Source organism: Elephas maximus, chromosome 20 (assembly GCF_024166365.1).
Source record: "Elephas maximus indicus isolate mEleMax1 chromosome 20, mEleMax1 primary haplotype, whole genome shotgun sequence".
Classification (NCBI taxonomy): domain Eukaryota; kingdom Metazoa; phylum Chordata; class Mammalia; order Proboscidea; family Elephantidae; genus Elephas; species Elephas maximus.
In genome coordinates, this window is record NC_064838.1 from 36,607,012 (window position 1) to 36,620,156 (window position 13,145).

Sequence of the window (13,145 nt, forward strand, 5' to 3'; positions counted from 1 at the left end):
AGCCTTCTTTTAATCTTAAATATAGATTACGCCTCTCTTTCCCTTGAAGCAAACCTCCATAAACCTTGGCCCGCCTCCAGTTTTCTTCATTAAAGCTCTCTTTATTACAGTGTTTTTGGATGGCAGTCATTAAATGATTGTTATGCACAATGGGTACTTGATTATAATCATTTAACTGGCAATCAGTTATTGCAGCAATTTGGTCACGGAATTAAAAGGGAGCGTGTTTGTACCTGCCATCATCTTTGAGATGTTCAGCTCTGGATGAGGGGGAAGAAGCAGAGCATAAACACATGGACAGGAAGAATCAAGCACGTCTATGAATGGAAGCTTTTCTGTGATTCTTCCCCAGTCTGGTTCTTGACCTTTTTTGAACAATGGTGATAAAGTAAGATGTGAATCTGAATTTTTGTGCTTCAAACTCTTGCATCAATAGACACATTCAGTAATGAATGCAAATTTCTCCGTGTACTCAGAAATGCCAAATGGGTAGAAGTATATTTATATGCAAGTTTCTGGGTAGTGCAAAAGGTTAACATGCTCATCAAAAGGTTGGAGGTTCAAGTCCACCCAGAAGCGCCTCGCAAGAAAGACCTAGCAATCTACTTCTGAAAAATCAGCCATGAAAAATCCTAGGGAGTGCAACTCTACTGCGACACATGAGGTCTTCATGAGTTGGAATTGACTTTATGACAACTGGTTTATATTCATATAATTCTGCTACAGGCAGTCCCTGGGTTACGAACAAGATCTGTTCCTGTGTCTTTAAGTTGAATTTATAGGTAAGTTGGAACAGGTTCATACAGTTCTTATTTAACCTTGCTGAAACCCTGGTAGCTGTCAAGAGTTTGGCGGCTAATGAGACTAAAGGGGCACACCAGCCCACGGGCAAAGACTAGAAGGCAGGAGGGAACAGGAAAGCTGGTAATACGGAACCCAAGGTTGAGAAGGGAGAGTGTTGACATGTCATGGGATTGTTAATCAATGTCATAAGATATTATGTGTACTAACTGTTCAATGAGAAACTAGTTCTGTAAACCTTCATCTAAAGTACAATAAAAAAAAAAAAAAAAAAGAGTTTGGCTGCTAACCAAAAGATCAGCACTGGAATCCACCAAGGGCTCCTTGGAAACCCTGTGGGGCAGTTCTGTTGTGTACTGTAAGGTTTCTATGAGTTGGAATAGACTCGACAGCAATGGGTTTAGTGCAAAAAAGGAGACCTAGTGGTGTAATGGCTAAAGCACTGGGCTGTCAACCCAAAGGTCATTGGTTTGAACCCACCAGCTTCCGTAAAGATTTATAGCCTCGGAAACCCCATGGGGCATTTCTACTCTGTCCTGTAGGTTTAGTATGAGTCAGAATCCAGTGGATGGCGGGGGGTTTGGTTTGATTAGTGCAAGAAAAGGCTTGAAGACTTTTCAATGATTTAAAAGCTGCACCTGCAGCAAGTTGTGAGTAGGGGTTGGTTCTCTTGTTTCAAAGTGGGGGCAAATTTATATAACGTTTAAGGGCAAGTAGGAGTTGTCCATAACCCAGGACTGCCTGTATTGTTAACACAAGTATGGGAGTGTTTTTCCCACTCTAATTTATAAACTTTGCATTTTTTTTCTTAACATATAAGCTGACATGGGATGCCAACATCAAGTTGGTATAAAAGGTAAGTGGCATTCATTAGCACTCAGCTGGAGAGCCATTAGTCAACTAAAGAAGTTAGTAACAATGTGATTCTTAAGTTAAGACAGGCTCTTCAGTTGTAAGTATAAATGACAAAGACCCAACTCTAACCAACCTGAGCCAAAAGGGAATTTCTTAGCTTATGGAACTGGAATGTTATTGGAATTGCTTATAGGATTAAAGGAAGAGCCCCAGAAACCTGGACCCAGGCTAGTAACTGAGATTCAATACATCCTCCTCTCCCTCTCTATCTCCCAGCTGAGCTTGCCTGTGCTTGGCTGTATTCCTGTGGCAGGAAACATGGCCACCGGGAGCCTCAGATACTCATCTTCCTTAGCAACTTAGCAACTCCAGTGAGCAGTGAGCAGTGAGCATCTATCTTCCTTCCACCTTTTTTAAATCAGCCTCAAGAAAGGACTCTGATTGGCCCTACTTGGGTCACATGCCCAGCCCTTGGATTAAGTACTATCGCCAAGGAAATGATATAGTATGATTGGCCATACCTGGATCACATGTTATCTCTGTGGGTGGGGCAGCAAAGAGGGAATACTGTGATTGACAATCTTTCTAGAGTCAATGACATGAAGAAGAGGTGGCACCCTGATGACTGAGGAAAGTACCATGATTATTTTAGAAAATGAATGTGAAAATCTGAAATATTCAAGCTTAGAAAGCATTCTCTAAGTGTTTTCCCAAACTAGATCTCCATCTTTCTTCTAGACGTATCCCATCTTTGTCCATCTGAGTGCCCATCTAAGTTTCAAATGATTGCCTAATCATTCCTGTAGCCATTCTTGAACTCCAAAGACCCTTAGATAGTATGTGTAAGGACAGGGTCCTGAGAGATGGGGAAGGCACAGATTTCAACTACTACCTCATCATACTAAACCACTTCTCACAGTTTTAGGTAATAAAATTCTCCATTTCTCTCTTGGTTTGGTTCCATATGTGAATCTGTTAAATGCAAGGCAAAGCAGCCTGCTTTAAATAGCAAAAAGCGTTAAAGGAAAACATGAATTGAAAATTTAAAAGAAGAAACACATATACACACACACCGTTGAACGTGAGCTAATCAGTCTTATGGGAAAATTACGCATCATCCTATTTATTAAGCAAATAAGGAAGACAGTTGAAATGTGCAAGCTCAAACTTGAATAAAAATAATTTTCTCTTTTATTAACCAAGGTATATTTATTATTTGATAAGTAAATATATGCGTGTCCCTGGGTAGTACAAATGGTTAACATGCTGGCCTGCTAACCAAAAGGTTGGAGGCTCAAGTCACCTCGGAGGTGCCTCAGAAGAAAGGCTGTGTGGTCTAGTTCCAAAAAATCAGCCACTGAAAACCCTGTGGAGCAGTTCTACTCTGACACAGGTGGGGTCCCCATGAGTTGGGATTGACTGCACGGTAACTGGTATATATGTGTACAACTGAGATGTTAAAGTTCTGGGTGACTTAAATGACTATCAGAGTACTACCTGAACATGGTGGGGAGAAGTGGGGGCCAGGGCACAGGGGAATCAGCTTCTTCAAACTTGTGTATATATTTGCACACACACTCTTTTAGTGTGTGGACATTGGACATTGCCAAAGGAGTTTCTTGGGAATATAATCTTCTCAATGGCAAGCTTCAGCCTTGTCTTTGCCAGTAGTTTAGTTCATGTGGACTTGATGCCAATTTTCATTTCACATGTGTGAAATAACAGTTTGGCACATAGCAAACACAACAGTGATACCATAGAGAAGACTGGTGCTTTCTAAAAAGTGAAATGAAGCAGCTTCAGAACTAATCTTTTCTGTAGGTGAACTGAGTTTACATTAAATTAAATGTTGCAAGAGATTACAGTATTTGTGTGATTCTCTAGAAGTCAAAGGCAACGGCAGTAAAGTATTTTCATTTTATAGCGTTTTTCTTGGAAAGGCTGAACACCGTATGACAGTGGAGAGCTTAAAACCCAGAGTCCAGTGCCAGCACAAAATCCAAACATCATAAAGTTACTTGCAAAGCCCAGCCGTTTATCGGTCCCCTCTCTTGGAACAGAGCATCCCTCGACTAAGTCGGCTCAGCGTCACCTTTCCAGCCTCGGGTTTTTAGTATGCAGCCCAGAGTAGAACATGTTCTCCAGAAAGGAAAGGAAAAGCCATTGGACAAAAGTTAAAGTCAAAAAATAAAGACAGCAACATCAGCCTCCATCGAAGAGTGTAGCAGAAGAAAGTCAAGGGAGACCAAGCAATGGCCTCATCGGTCATTGTCGGGTGTGTGTATGTCCCTCGGTCAGTTTTTAAAAACCTAGCCAACCCCGCTCCAACACATCACCTGTGTCTAACCAAGCAGTTGCCATCGAGTTAGTTCTGACTCATGGCGACCCCACGTGTGCAGAGTAGAACTGTGCTCCACAGGGTTTTCAATGGCTGATTTTTGGGAAGTAGATTGCCAGGCCTTTCTTCCCAGGCGCCTCTGGATGGACTCAAACCTCCAACCTTTCAGTTAGCAGCCAAAAACATTAATCATTGGCACCCCCAGGGACTCCTGTATACCTTTACCAGATGGTAAAATACTGCAGGGGAGGGGTCGTTTGTTCAGGTTGGACATACTTTTCTCAGGCTTCTGTAGTGCCCTGGAATCAGTCAAACGCCCTGTGATTTTTGCTTCTCTGATTCCCCACCTTTGCCTAAAGAATACTAGGGAAGCCCTTGCCTTCTCTCTAGGGTACAAGTGTACACAGAAGACCTTTGAAAGTTTTGCTCACCAGGACTTCAAATCAGGCTTTTCAGTGAATTTCCATCATCAGGTCGCCGCCAAGTTACACAAATCTGTCAAGGGAGGCTTTGCTGAGAGAGCCCGAGTCATTGTCCACGGGGTAACGGCCCAACACTGACCTGAGTGCTGGCCCGCCTGGCCAGGCTTCTCCTTCCTGCTTCCCAGCTCTGTACTCAGCCACCACCTGCTCATGCACCCAGAGAGCAGGAGGCCTTGATCATCACAGATGACTCCAGCTGATGCCAGAAGTGTAAACAAGTCATAAATTACTCCTGATTCTTCTCTGCTATGGATACTAATAGTCTTTAGTTATGGAAAAATAGACTCTCTTTAATCAGTTTTATTTATGTAATATGATAGTTGGTCTTCTTGTAGCACTATAAATTTCAGTTTTCTTCAACAGCCATTTTCTCAGCAAGTGCTTTTGCAAAATACTGTGTAAGATGCTACCCTGAAGAACAGGTACAACGTCTGTAAGCGCTGTGGGCTTAAACAAACCTCCCACCAATAAGCAAGTTTAAAAATTAGGGTGCTTGCCCTTTTTTTTTAAGTCAAGGTGGATTATTTATTTGTACTATTTACTATGATTTTCTCATTATTTTTTGTCGTGTGTGTATACCAGTAAAAACAAGCTTCTGTCAAGTTGATTTTCACTCATAGTGACCCTGTGTGTGTCAGAACAGAACTGTGCTCCATAGGGTTTTCAGTGGCTGATTTTTCGGAAGTAAATTGCCAGGCCTTTCTTCTGAGGCACCTCTGGGTGGACTCGAACCTCAAACGTTTTGGTCAGCAGCTGAGCATGTTAACCATTTGTACCAGTCAGGGATTCTGTGTATGTATATGTATGTGTTTGTGCGATGTGGGTGTGTGTGTGTGTATAAAATGTCAATGCACTTGTCTTACCACAAGAACCTGGAATTCCCCATTTCTGAACTTCCACTTCACCTAGGAGGTGCTGAGGTCGTTATTTCGCAGGTTACTTCTGATAAAATGGTCTAAAATGATTATTCTTTGCAGCAGAAGTTTCATCTAATAAACCGTATAGTTTTTTTTTCCTGAGTTGGGCTTTAGTGTTGATGTCAATAGCACAAGAGCTTTGTGGAGCTTAGAGAACTGGGATGCAGATCCTAACTCGAGGCCTGGTAAAGCGGACAGAGCCCTCACCTCAGCCTCTGGCTCACTCCTCTGCCTTTGGCCACATCGTTTCATTTTCATGGGCCGCAGTTTCCGTGCCTGTAAAATGGGAGTGCTGATGTCACCCTGCCGGGCGCTGAGGCCCGAGTGTGCTAACAGTTATGAGGATACTAGCACTACACTGGGGACATGGTAGGTGACAAACATGTGTCTTTCCCTTCCCCTGGCACCTTCTGTGACAATCAAAGGACTGTATTGGAGTGGATGTCTGAGATGCGCTCCAGGAAGCCTTCATCTGAAATGTGGGGGGCTTGTGTGCCACCTCCTGAGAATCCTCTTCCCCCTCTCTTGACACCCAGGTCCTCTCTCTGTCTCTGCTCCTCTTTGTTCTCCTGCTTTGCCTGCCTTGAACTGGAAGTTTCATGATAGGAGTATATTGATGTTGTGTGCAGGGGAAATGGCCCGCCCCGAGCCCCTGGCCCAGCTCCAGCAGCAGCTGTGGAAACACAGAGCTCAGGGTCTAATGGGCTTTGGCATGTTGCTCTTGCTTGACTCCGAAATCTCGTTTCTCTCCTCAGACTCACCGCCTTTCCCTTGGGTTAGAGCCTCTTTCCTTTGACCTCTTGTCTTTCAATCTAACGCCAGCAGCAAAGAAAAGTACTCCCCCGCCCCCCGCCCCTGACCTGTGTCTTCTAGGTGAGTAGCTTGGCCCCGGCAAGTCTTCCTCAGCACGGTATGGAAAGTTGTGTCTGGCAGCTGTGGGACGAGGCCAGCACCCGCCGTTCCTCCCTTTTGGGTCCGTGATGCACTTCCTGGCTCCCAGGGGACAGTCTGGCCTTGCAGCAGGCCACACCAACAGCTAGAGTTCAGCTTGTTGAAAGACTTGAGTACTTTGCTTGGTGGTGTAAGTAACCAGTCTCCCCGGGTTTACATCATTTTCTGTATATAAACGTCTGGGTGATGTGGAGCTGAGCTCCCTTACTATAGCAGCACTAAGTCTTAAAGGGCTCTTTTGCTTTTTTTTCTAAACAGCTTTATTGAGATATAATGCACATACCATACAATTTACCCGTTTAAAGTACAATTCAGTGGTTTTGGTATATTTACAGGTATGTGCAACTATTACCACAGCCAATTTTAAAACTTTTCATTACCCCAAAAATAAACCCTGCACCCCTTTGCTGCCACTTTCTGGTCTCCCAATACTGACCCCACGCGTAGGCAACCACTAATCTACTTTCATCTCTATGAATTTGCTTATTCTGGATATTTCCTATAAATGGAATCACGTAACACTTAGCATAATATTTTCAAGGTTCATCCGTGTTGTAGCATGTATCAGTACTTCCTTCCTTTTTGTGGCCAAATGATACTCCATTATAAGATATAGCACATTTCGTTTATCCTCTCATCCATTGATGGGCATTTGGGCTGTTTGTACTATTTGGCTGTTATGAGTAATGCTGCTTTAAAGAGTCACATACAAGTTTTTGTGTGGACGTGTGTTTTCATTTCTCTTGGGCATATACCCAGGAGTGGAATTGCTGGATCATATGGCAACTCTGTGTTTAATCATTGGGGAAGTCAACCCTTTTTCTCTAAACCATTTTATTGAGGTATAAATTATATACAAGTTAAGTGCATAAATCGTAACTGTACATCACAGTGAATTTTTACTTTGTATACACCTGTGTAACTACCACCCAGATCAAGGTAAAGAACATTGCCTGTACTCCAGAAGTCTCCTTTGAGCCTCTTCCCAGTGAGTACTCCCAAAGGTAACTGCTGTCCTGACCTCTGTCAAACTCAGTTGGTTTGGTTCTCAACCTTTCCCACAAATTTTTTCCAGTTGCTGTCAAATCGACTCTAACTCATGATGACCCCATGTGTGTCAGAGTAGAACTGTGTTCCATAGGGTTTTCAGAGGCTGACTTTTTAGAAGTAGATGTCCAGACCTTTCCTCTGAGGTGCCTCTGGGTGGACTTGAACCTCCAACCTTTCATTTAGCAGCCGAGCATGTTCACTGTTTGCACCACCCAGGGACTCCTTTTCCACATATGCCCATCCCTCAGCCCCATTCTCCTACTTCATATCATTTAAGGATTCAAAATTAATTATTATATATTAGGACCAAAAAGAAATCAAAACAGTGGCAATCTTAGAAATGCTTTTTCTGCACTCCCCTTTCGCATGCAGGTAGTGGGGGGGGGGGTGACTCTCGCATCCCATACTTACTGCTCAGTCGTGCTTCATCCCAGAACCTAGAGGAGAAGACAGACAGACACCAGGGGACCCTAGGCCTGTTTTCCCAACGCCTAAACGGCACGGCATGCAGTGTTTTCTAAGTTGAACAGGATTGTGGTTGTTGGGACCATCAGACACCCACTGAGCTTCCAGCGGGCAAGGGTTCCTGCTGTCCCTTTTCTGCCAAAGTCGGATTTGATTTTCCCTGATTATGTTTTGAATTTTCTCGGGCATGGGGAATATATTTGAAGAGGTATCTCACCATCACAGTCCCTTTTCAACACATTGATGCTGAACACGGTGAGCTATTACTAGTGAGTGATATAATGAGAAGGTTCTTTTACAGGAGGTACACAGAAGCCCCCATTTTTGGCTTTACTGCCACACTCAAATCCTCTTATTTAAAAGTGGAGCTTAATCTGTTTATCCTACAGTAAAAATATCTACAAGAAGCTATTATTATATTGACGTTGGAGCCAAACAGGAAATCGGAGGACTCACAGATGTTATCTGCTTTAATGCAGTGGGTTTTCTACACACTGACTTCATACTAGACTCTACTAGAGGATTTAAAGAACTCGTTACTGACATGTTTCTTCCTTGGGCTTTGTAGGCTGCATTGTGTTCCCAGAGTTCTAAGGGCTAGAAAGAGAGAGGGAGGTGTAGAGAGAGAGAATGAACCCAACGAGAAAGAATTGAAATAGATTCTATCATTACCATGAAAATATATAGTAATTATTGCATTCTTTGGGATGGGGTTGAATTTGATGTAATTTAACTGTTACAGAGTTTCTGGGTGTTGCACACAATTAAGTGCTCAGCTACTAACCAAAATATTGGATATTTGAATCCGCCCAGATACACCTCAAAAGGAAGACCTGGCAATCTACTTCTGAAAGATCACAACCACTGAAAGCCCTATGGAAATGCAGTTCTACTCTGATACACGTGGGGTCGCCAGGAGTCGGAATCAATTCCATGACAACTTTTCTTTTTAACAATTGTTTATTTTCTTTTTAGGTAAAAGTTTACAATAAGGGAAGTTGATATGCCAAAAGGTTTGTCGTTGTTAAGTGCTGTGAAGTGGGTTTTGACTCATGGCACCCTCATGTGACAGAGTAGAACTGCCGCATAGGGTTTTCTAGGCTGTAATCTTTATGGGAGCAGATTGCCAGGACTTTCTCCCATGGAAGTGGTTGGGTGGGTTTGAATCTGCAACCTCTCAGTTAGCAGCCGAGCACTTAACTGTTGTGCCACCAGGGCTCCTACCAAAAAGTTTAAGTTCTCAAAACTTTTTTTCCAGCATTTTTATCCATTATTTAGATGAGCATAAAACTGGCACACCTAGCAAATTCATGGATGCTGCAAAGCTGGGGAAAGTACTAATAATCAGTATCCCGAGAGACCGTGCCAGTCGGGAGGCTGAACCTAACAAGATGAAAGGTAACAGACACCAGTGTGCGTCCTTAGATCACCTGGGAAAGGGGTTCCAGTGCTTGTAAGCACCATAGAGCAAATCAGCAATGTGAAGGGGCATCCCAGGTAGTTCTGCACCATCGCGTTACTTTATAGAGACTGAATGACCAGAACCCACCACTGGAGTACTGAAACGCTTAAAGATGCAAGGGAGGTTGAGACCAGGATTGGAGCAACCAGGATTGCACCAAGCATCTACAAACTATGACATGAGGAGCTAGTCATAAAAGACTAGGTGAAAGAGGAGAAAACCATCCCCAAATACTTGAAGGGCTGTCCTGTATATCAGCATGTGTGACAGAGTAAGCAAAGCTAGGATTAGGTAGAAGTTACAGGGAATATTCTTTGGCTCAGCCGGACAGAGACCTCTTGTAACACTTTGAGCTGTGGATCAAAATGGGTGCAGTGGCCTCCTGGCTGAGCACGGACTGTGGAGGGTTCAGACTGGTGGAGAATGTGCCATGTGCCAGATATTTGTCAGATGTTGTGGAAAGGTTCATGCCCTCTGTAAAGGTTTGAAACAGAAGTTCTGTAAGCTCTGATATTCTGTGACTGTTTATGTGCTCGTGCGATTGAGGCAGATGGTGAGTTTGGTGGAAGGGTAAGATGGATATAGGTGAGAATCCATGGTAAAGGAAGCAGGAATTGTCACGGATCTTGAGGACAGAATTAAGGAGTACGAGTCGAATAAAAGCTTGATGGTGGGAATGGATGGGGTGAGAGGGTGGGGACTGGTGAATGATAAGAGAGAAGTGTGGATAGTTAGGACTGGGCGGCAGAATGGGAAACCCTGAGTAGGAAACAGATTTGGGCTTACCACTACGGGCAGTAGGGAGCCACTGAAGGTTTCTGTGGGGGAGGGCCCGGGCATGTCATCCTGAGGGGAGAGGGGCACTGAAGTCTTTGCACACCCTTGCTCTGACATGGCCTCATACAAAGAGCCCCATAAACCCATTGCTGTCGAGTTGATTCCGACTTGTGGGAACTTCCTGTGTGAGAGAGCAGAGTGACTCTTTAGGGTTTTCTTGGCTGTGATCTTCACAGAAGCACATTGCCAGGCCTTTCTTCTTGGCATCCCTGGGTGGGTTCGGACCACCAACCTTTAGGTTAATTGTTGAGCATAAACCATTTATGCCACCCAGGGTCCTATACAAGAAGACAGGGTGGCACAGACCCCAGACAGACCCTTGGTGCTGTCAGCTGTTCTATCGGTCAGTTGAGAGTAGGGCATGCCCAGACCAAAACATTCAATATTTATTCCTGCCGAAGACGGGCCCTGGGAAATTTCCTAAAGGAAATGTGGACTTTGAGGGAAAGGCACTCTTTTAAGATCTGAAAAATTAGGCCTAGTTATCCACCTGCAGCAATAGTTAGATTTTGTGTTTTTGTTGATGCCTAAAGCTTGAAGTCATTGTTTCCTGTGGCCGTAAGTCTTAATAGCCATGGATACCAAGTTTCTGGCCACCAGCACACTTTCTTTCCTTTTATTTACTTTCCCACAGTCACCCTTTATTTACCCTTAACAGAGTAAGATGCAAGCCGATAGGGTGGGTGTTAATTTAGTTCAATTATGCTTTAAGCATTTTTATTTCAAGGCATTTTCCACACAACAGCCTTATGATGTAAGCAAATTAGGGCTTAATTCCTCTCTCACAGGTGAGATGATGCAGTGATTGTTGTCTCACTGAGTATGGAGAATAGCTGATTCCATGAGAGGAAAGGCCACTGGAAGGAGGATGTTATCGCTCTTTGAAAAGAAAATCACATTCACAGAGAAAGGGTTTGGCACTGGCAGGGCCCAGTTAAACAGGATACAGCCTTCCCTCCGAGTGTCTCCGGCACCACACCGCCTCTCCTTAGCACTGCTGCTTTTGGGTCACTTCCGAATCCATGAATGGGTTCGTTGACCTGCAAGGAGGAGGCGGAAGGTGGAGATCGCGCTTGTATAAACTCATTGGCGGAAGTCATTTTGCAAGTTTCCCAGGGATGAAAGAATGCTTTTTCTTCCCCCTCCCTTGCCACACCTCTTCCTCCGCCTGATGAAAATCTACCACAGCCTCCCTTCCATAGTCAGACCTGTCACTCACAGCTGCATGTAGGGGCAGATCTGTGGCCTGCTTATCCTGCCTGTCTGGGGGCTGCTGGCGGGGAGCGGCTTTGTGTCCCACTAGGCCAACGCTTCTGAAACGACTTTCAGGCCTACCAAAGAGACTACATTGGCCAGGAGCCATTCAAAAAACCAAAGAATGTGTGTGTGACTCTTCACCAAGCCCTGATATTTAATAATCCCCTACAGTATAAGCCACCACTGTAAAACCAAAACCAAACCAGTTGCCATCAAGTTGATGCCAGCTCATGGCTACCCCATGTGTGCAGAGCAGAACTGTGCTCCATAGAATGTTCAGGGCTATGGCTTTTCAGAAGCAGATTACCAGACCTTTCTTCCAAGGCACCTCTGGGTGGGTTCAAGGCACCAACCTTCTCAGTTAATAGTCTGGTGCTTAACTGTGTCACCCAGGGGCTAAAGGCACCCCCAGCCCTGTCTCGCTTGATTGTATACCCGGTTTGAGTAAAGAATTGCAAGTGCTTTGGGGGCCAAGTCAGTGGGATGCATTATCGTATCTACTGTAGCTGGAAAGGAAAAGTTGTTAATTCTCGGATTTAAAAATAAAATAACCTCTGGTGAAGGGAAGGACAACCCACAATACAGGGGAAGTCAGCACAACTGGACCAAAGCAAAAGCTAAGAAATTTCCTGGATACATCCAAACACTTTGAGGGACAGAGTAGCTGGGGTTGGAGCCTAGGGACCATGGTTTCAGGGAACATCTGGGCCAGCTGGCATAACAAAGTTTATTAAGAAAATGTTCTGCATCCCACTTCAGTAATTAACCCCTAATTCACTTACATTATAAGGCTGTTGTGTGGAAAACCTAAGATGCATCAATTGGTCCCATCCCACTTGGAGCAAAGGAGAATGAAGAAAACCAAAGACACAAGGAAAATATTAGCACAAGAAACTAAAGGATCACATAAACCAGAGACTCTATCAGCCTGAGATCAGAACTAGATGGTGCCTGGCTACCTCCAGTGACTGTCCTGACAGGGAACACAACAGAGTCCCTGACGGAGTGGAAGAAAAGTATGGAGAGGAACTGAAATTCCTGTAAAACACCAGACTTAATGATCTGACAGAGACTGGAGGAACCTCTGAAACGGGCCCCGGGAGGAATTTACTTCTTCGTTCAGTCAGGTACATGAGACCAAATGATTCAATCAGATAAGAGACTGGAGGAACCTCTGAAACGGGCCCCGGGAGGAATTTACTTCTTCGTTCAATCAGGTACATGAGACCAAATGGGAGGCTCCGGTCCGAAGGCAGAATGAGAAGGCAGGAAGGGACAAGAACTGGTTGAATGGACACAGGAAACCTGGAGTGGAAAAGGGGAGTGTGCTGTCACATTGTAGGGATTGCAGCTAGTATCACAAAACAATATGTGTATAAATTTTTGTGTGAGAAATTAACTTGAGCTGTAAACTTTCACCTAAAGCACAATGAAATAAATAAGTAAACAAAAATTGTAGGACTTTCCTAATGTTATTTCTGACGAAACCTTTATTGTGTATTTCTTATGTTCATATGTATTTCACGTTCTGAGCGTTGTTCTGCACTCTGATTTTCTTTCTGTAGCTTTTACCCCAGCATACTTGGACGTCCTTACCCTGTTTTAGTGCAGGTTGTACAGAGCTTGTTTATCCCTTCTAGGATACGAAGCAGATCAGTTGCTTAATTTTTATTTCAGATGTTGTCTTGTGAACTGTGTCATGGAGCAACTCTGGTACACAAGGTAGCTTT

General features: G+C 44.0%; 1 protein-coding gene across 3 annotated transcripts in view; it reads left to right on the forward strand.

Moving 5' to 3' along the window:
- The window catches only part of ATG7 (autophagy related 7), a 298,659-nt gene that overhangs the window by 206,116 nt on the left and 79,398 nt on the right, over positions 1-13,145 (forward strand). Inside the window, exon 19 of one of the 3 annotated variants that reach the window (XM_049861839.1) lies at positions 727-782. The exons of the other annotated variants lie outside the window; for them this stretch is intronic. Coding sequence (XP_049717796.1) covers positions 727-774 — 48 coding nt within the window. The 3' untranslated portion in view covers positions 775-782. The remainder of the gene's footprint in view (positions 1-726; positions 783-13,145) is intronic. 3 annotated transcript variants of the gene reach the window in all.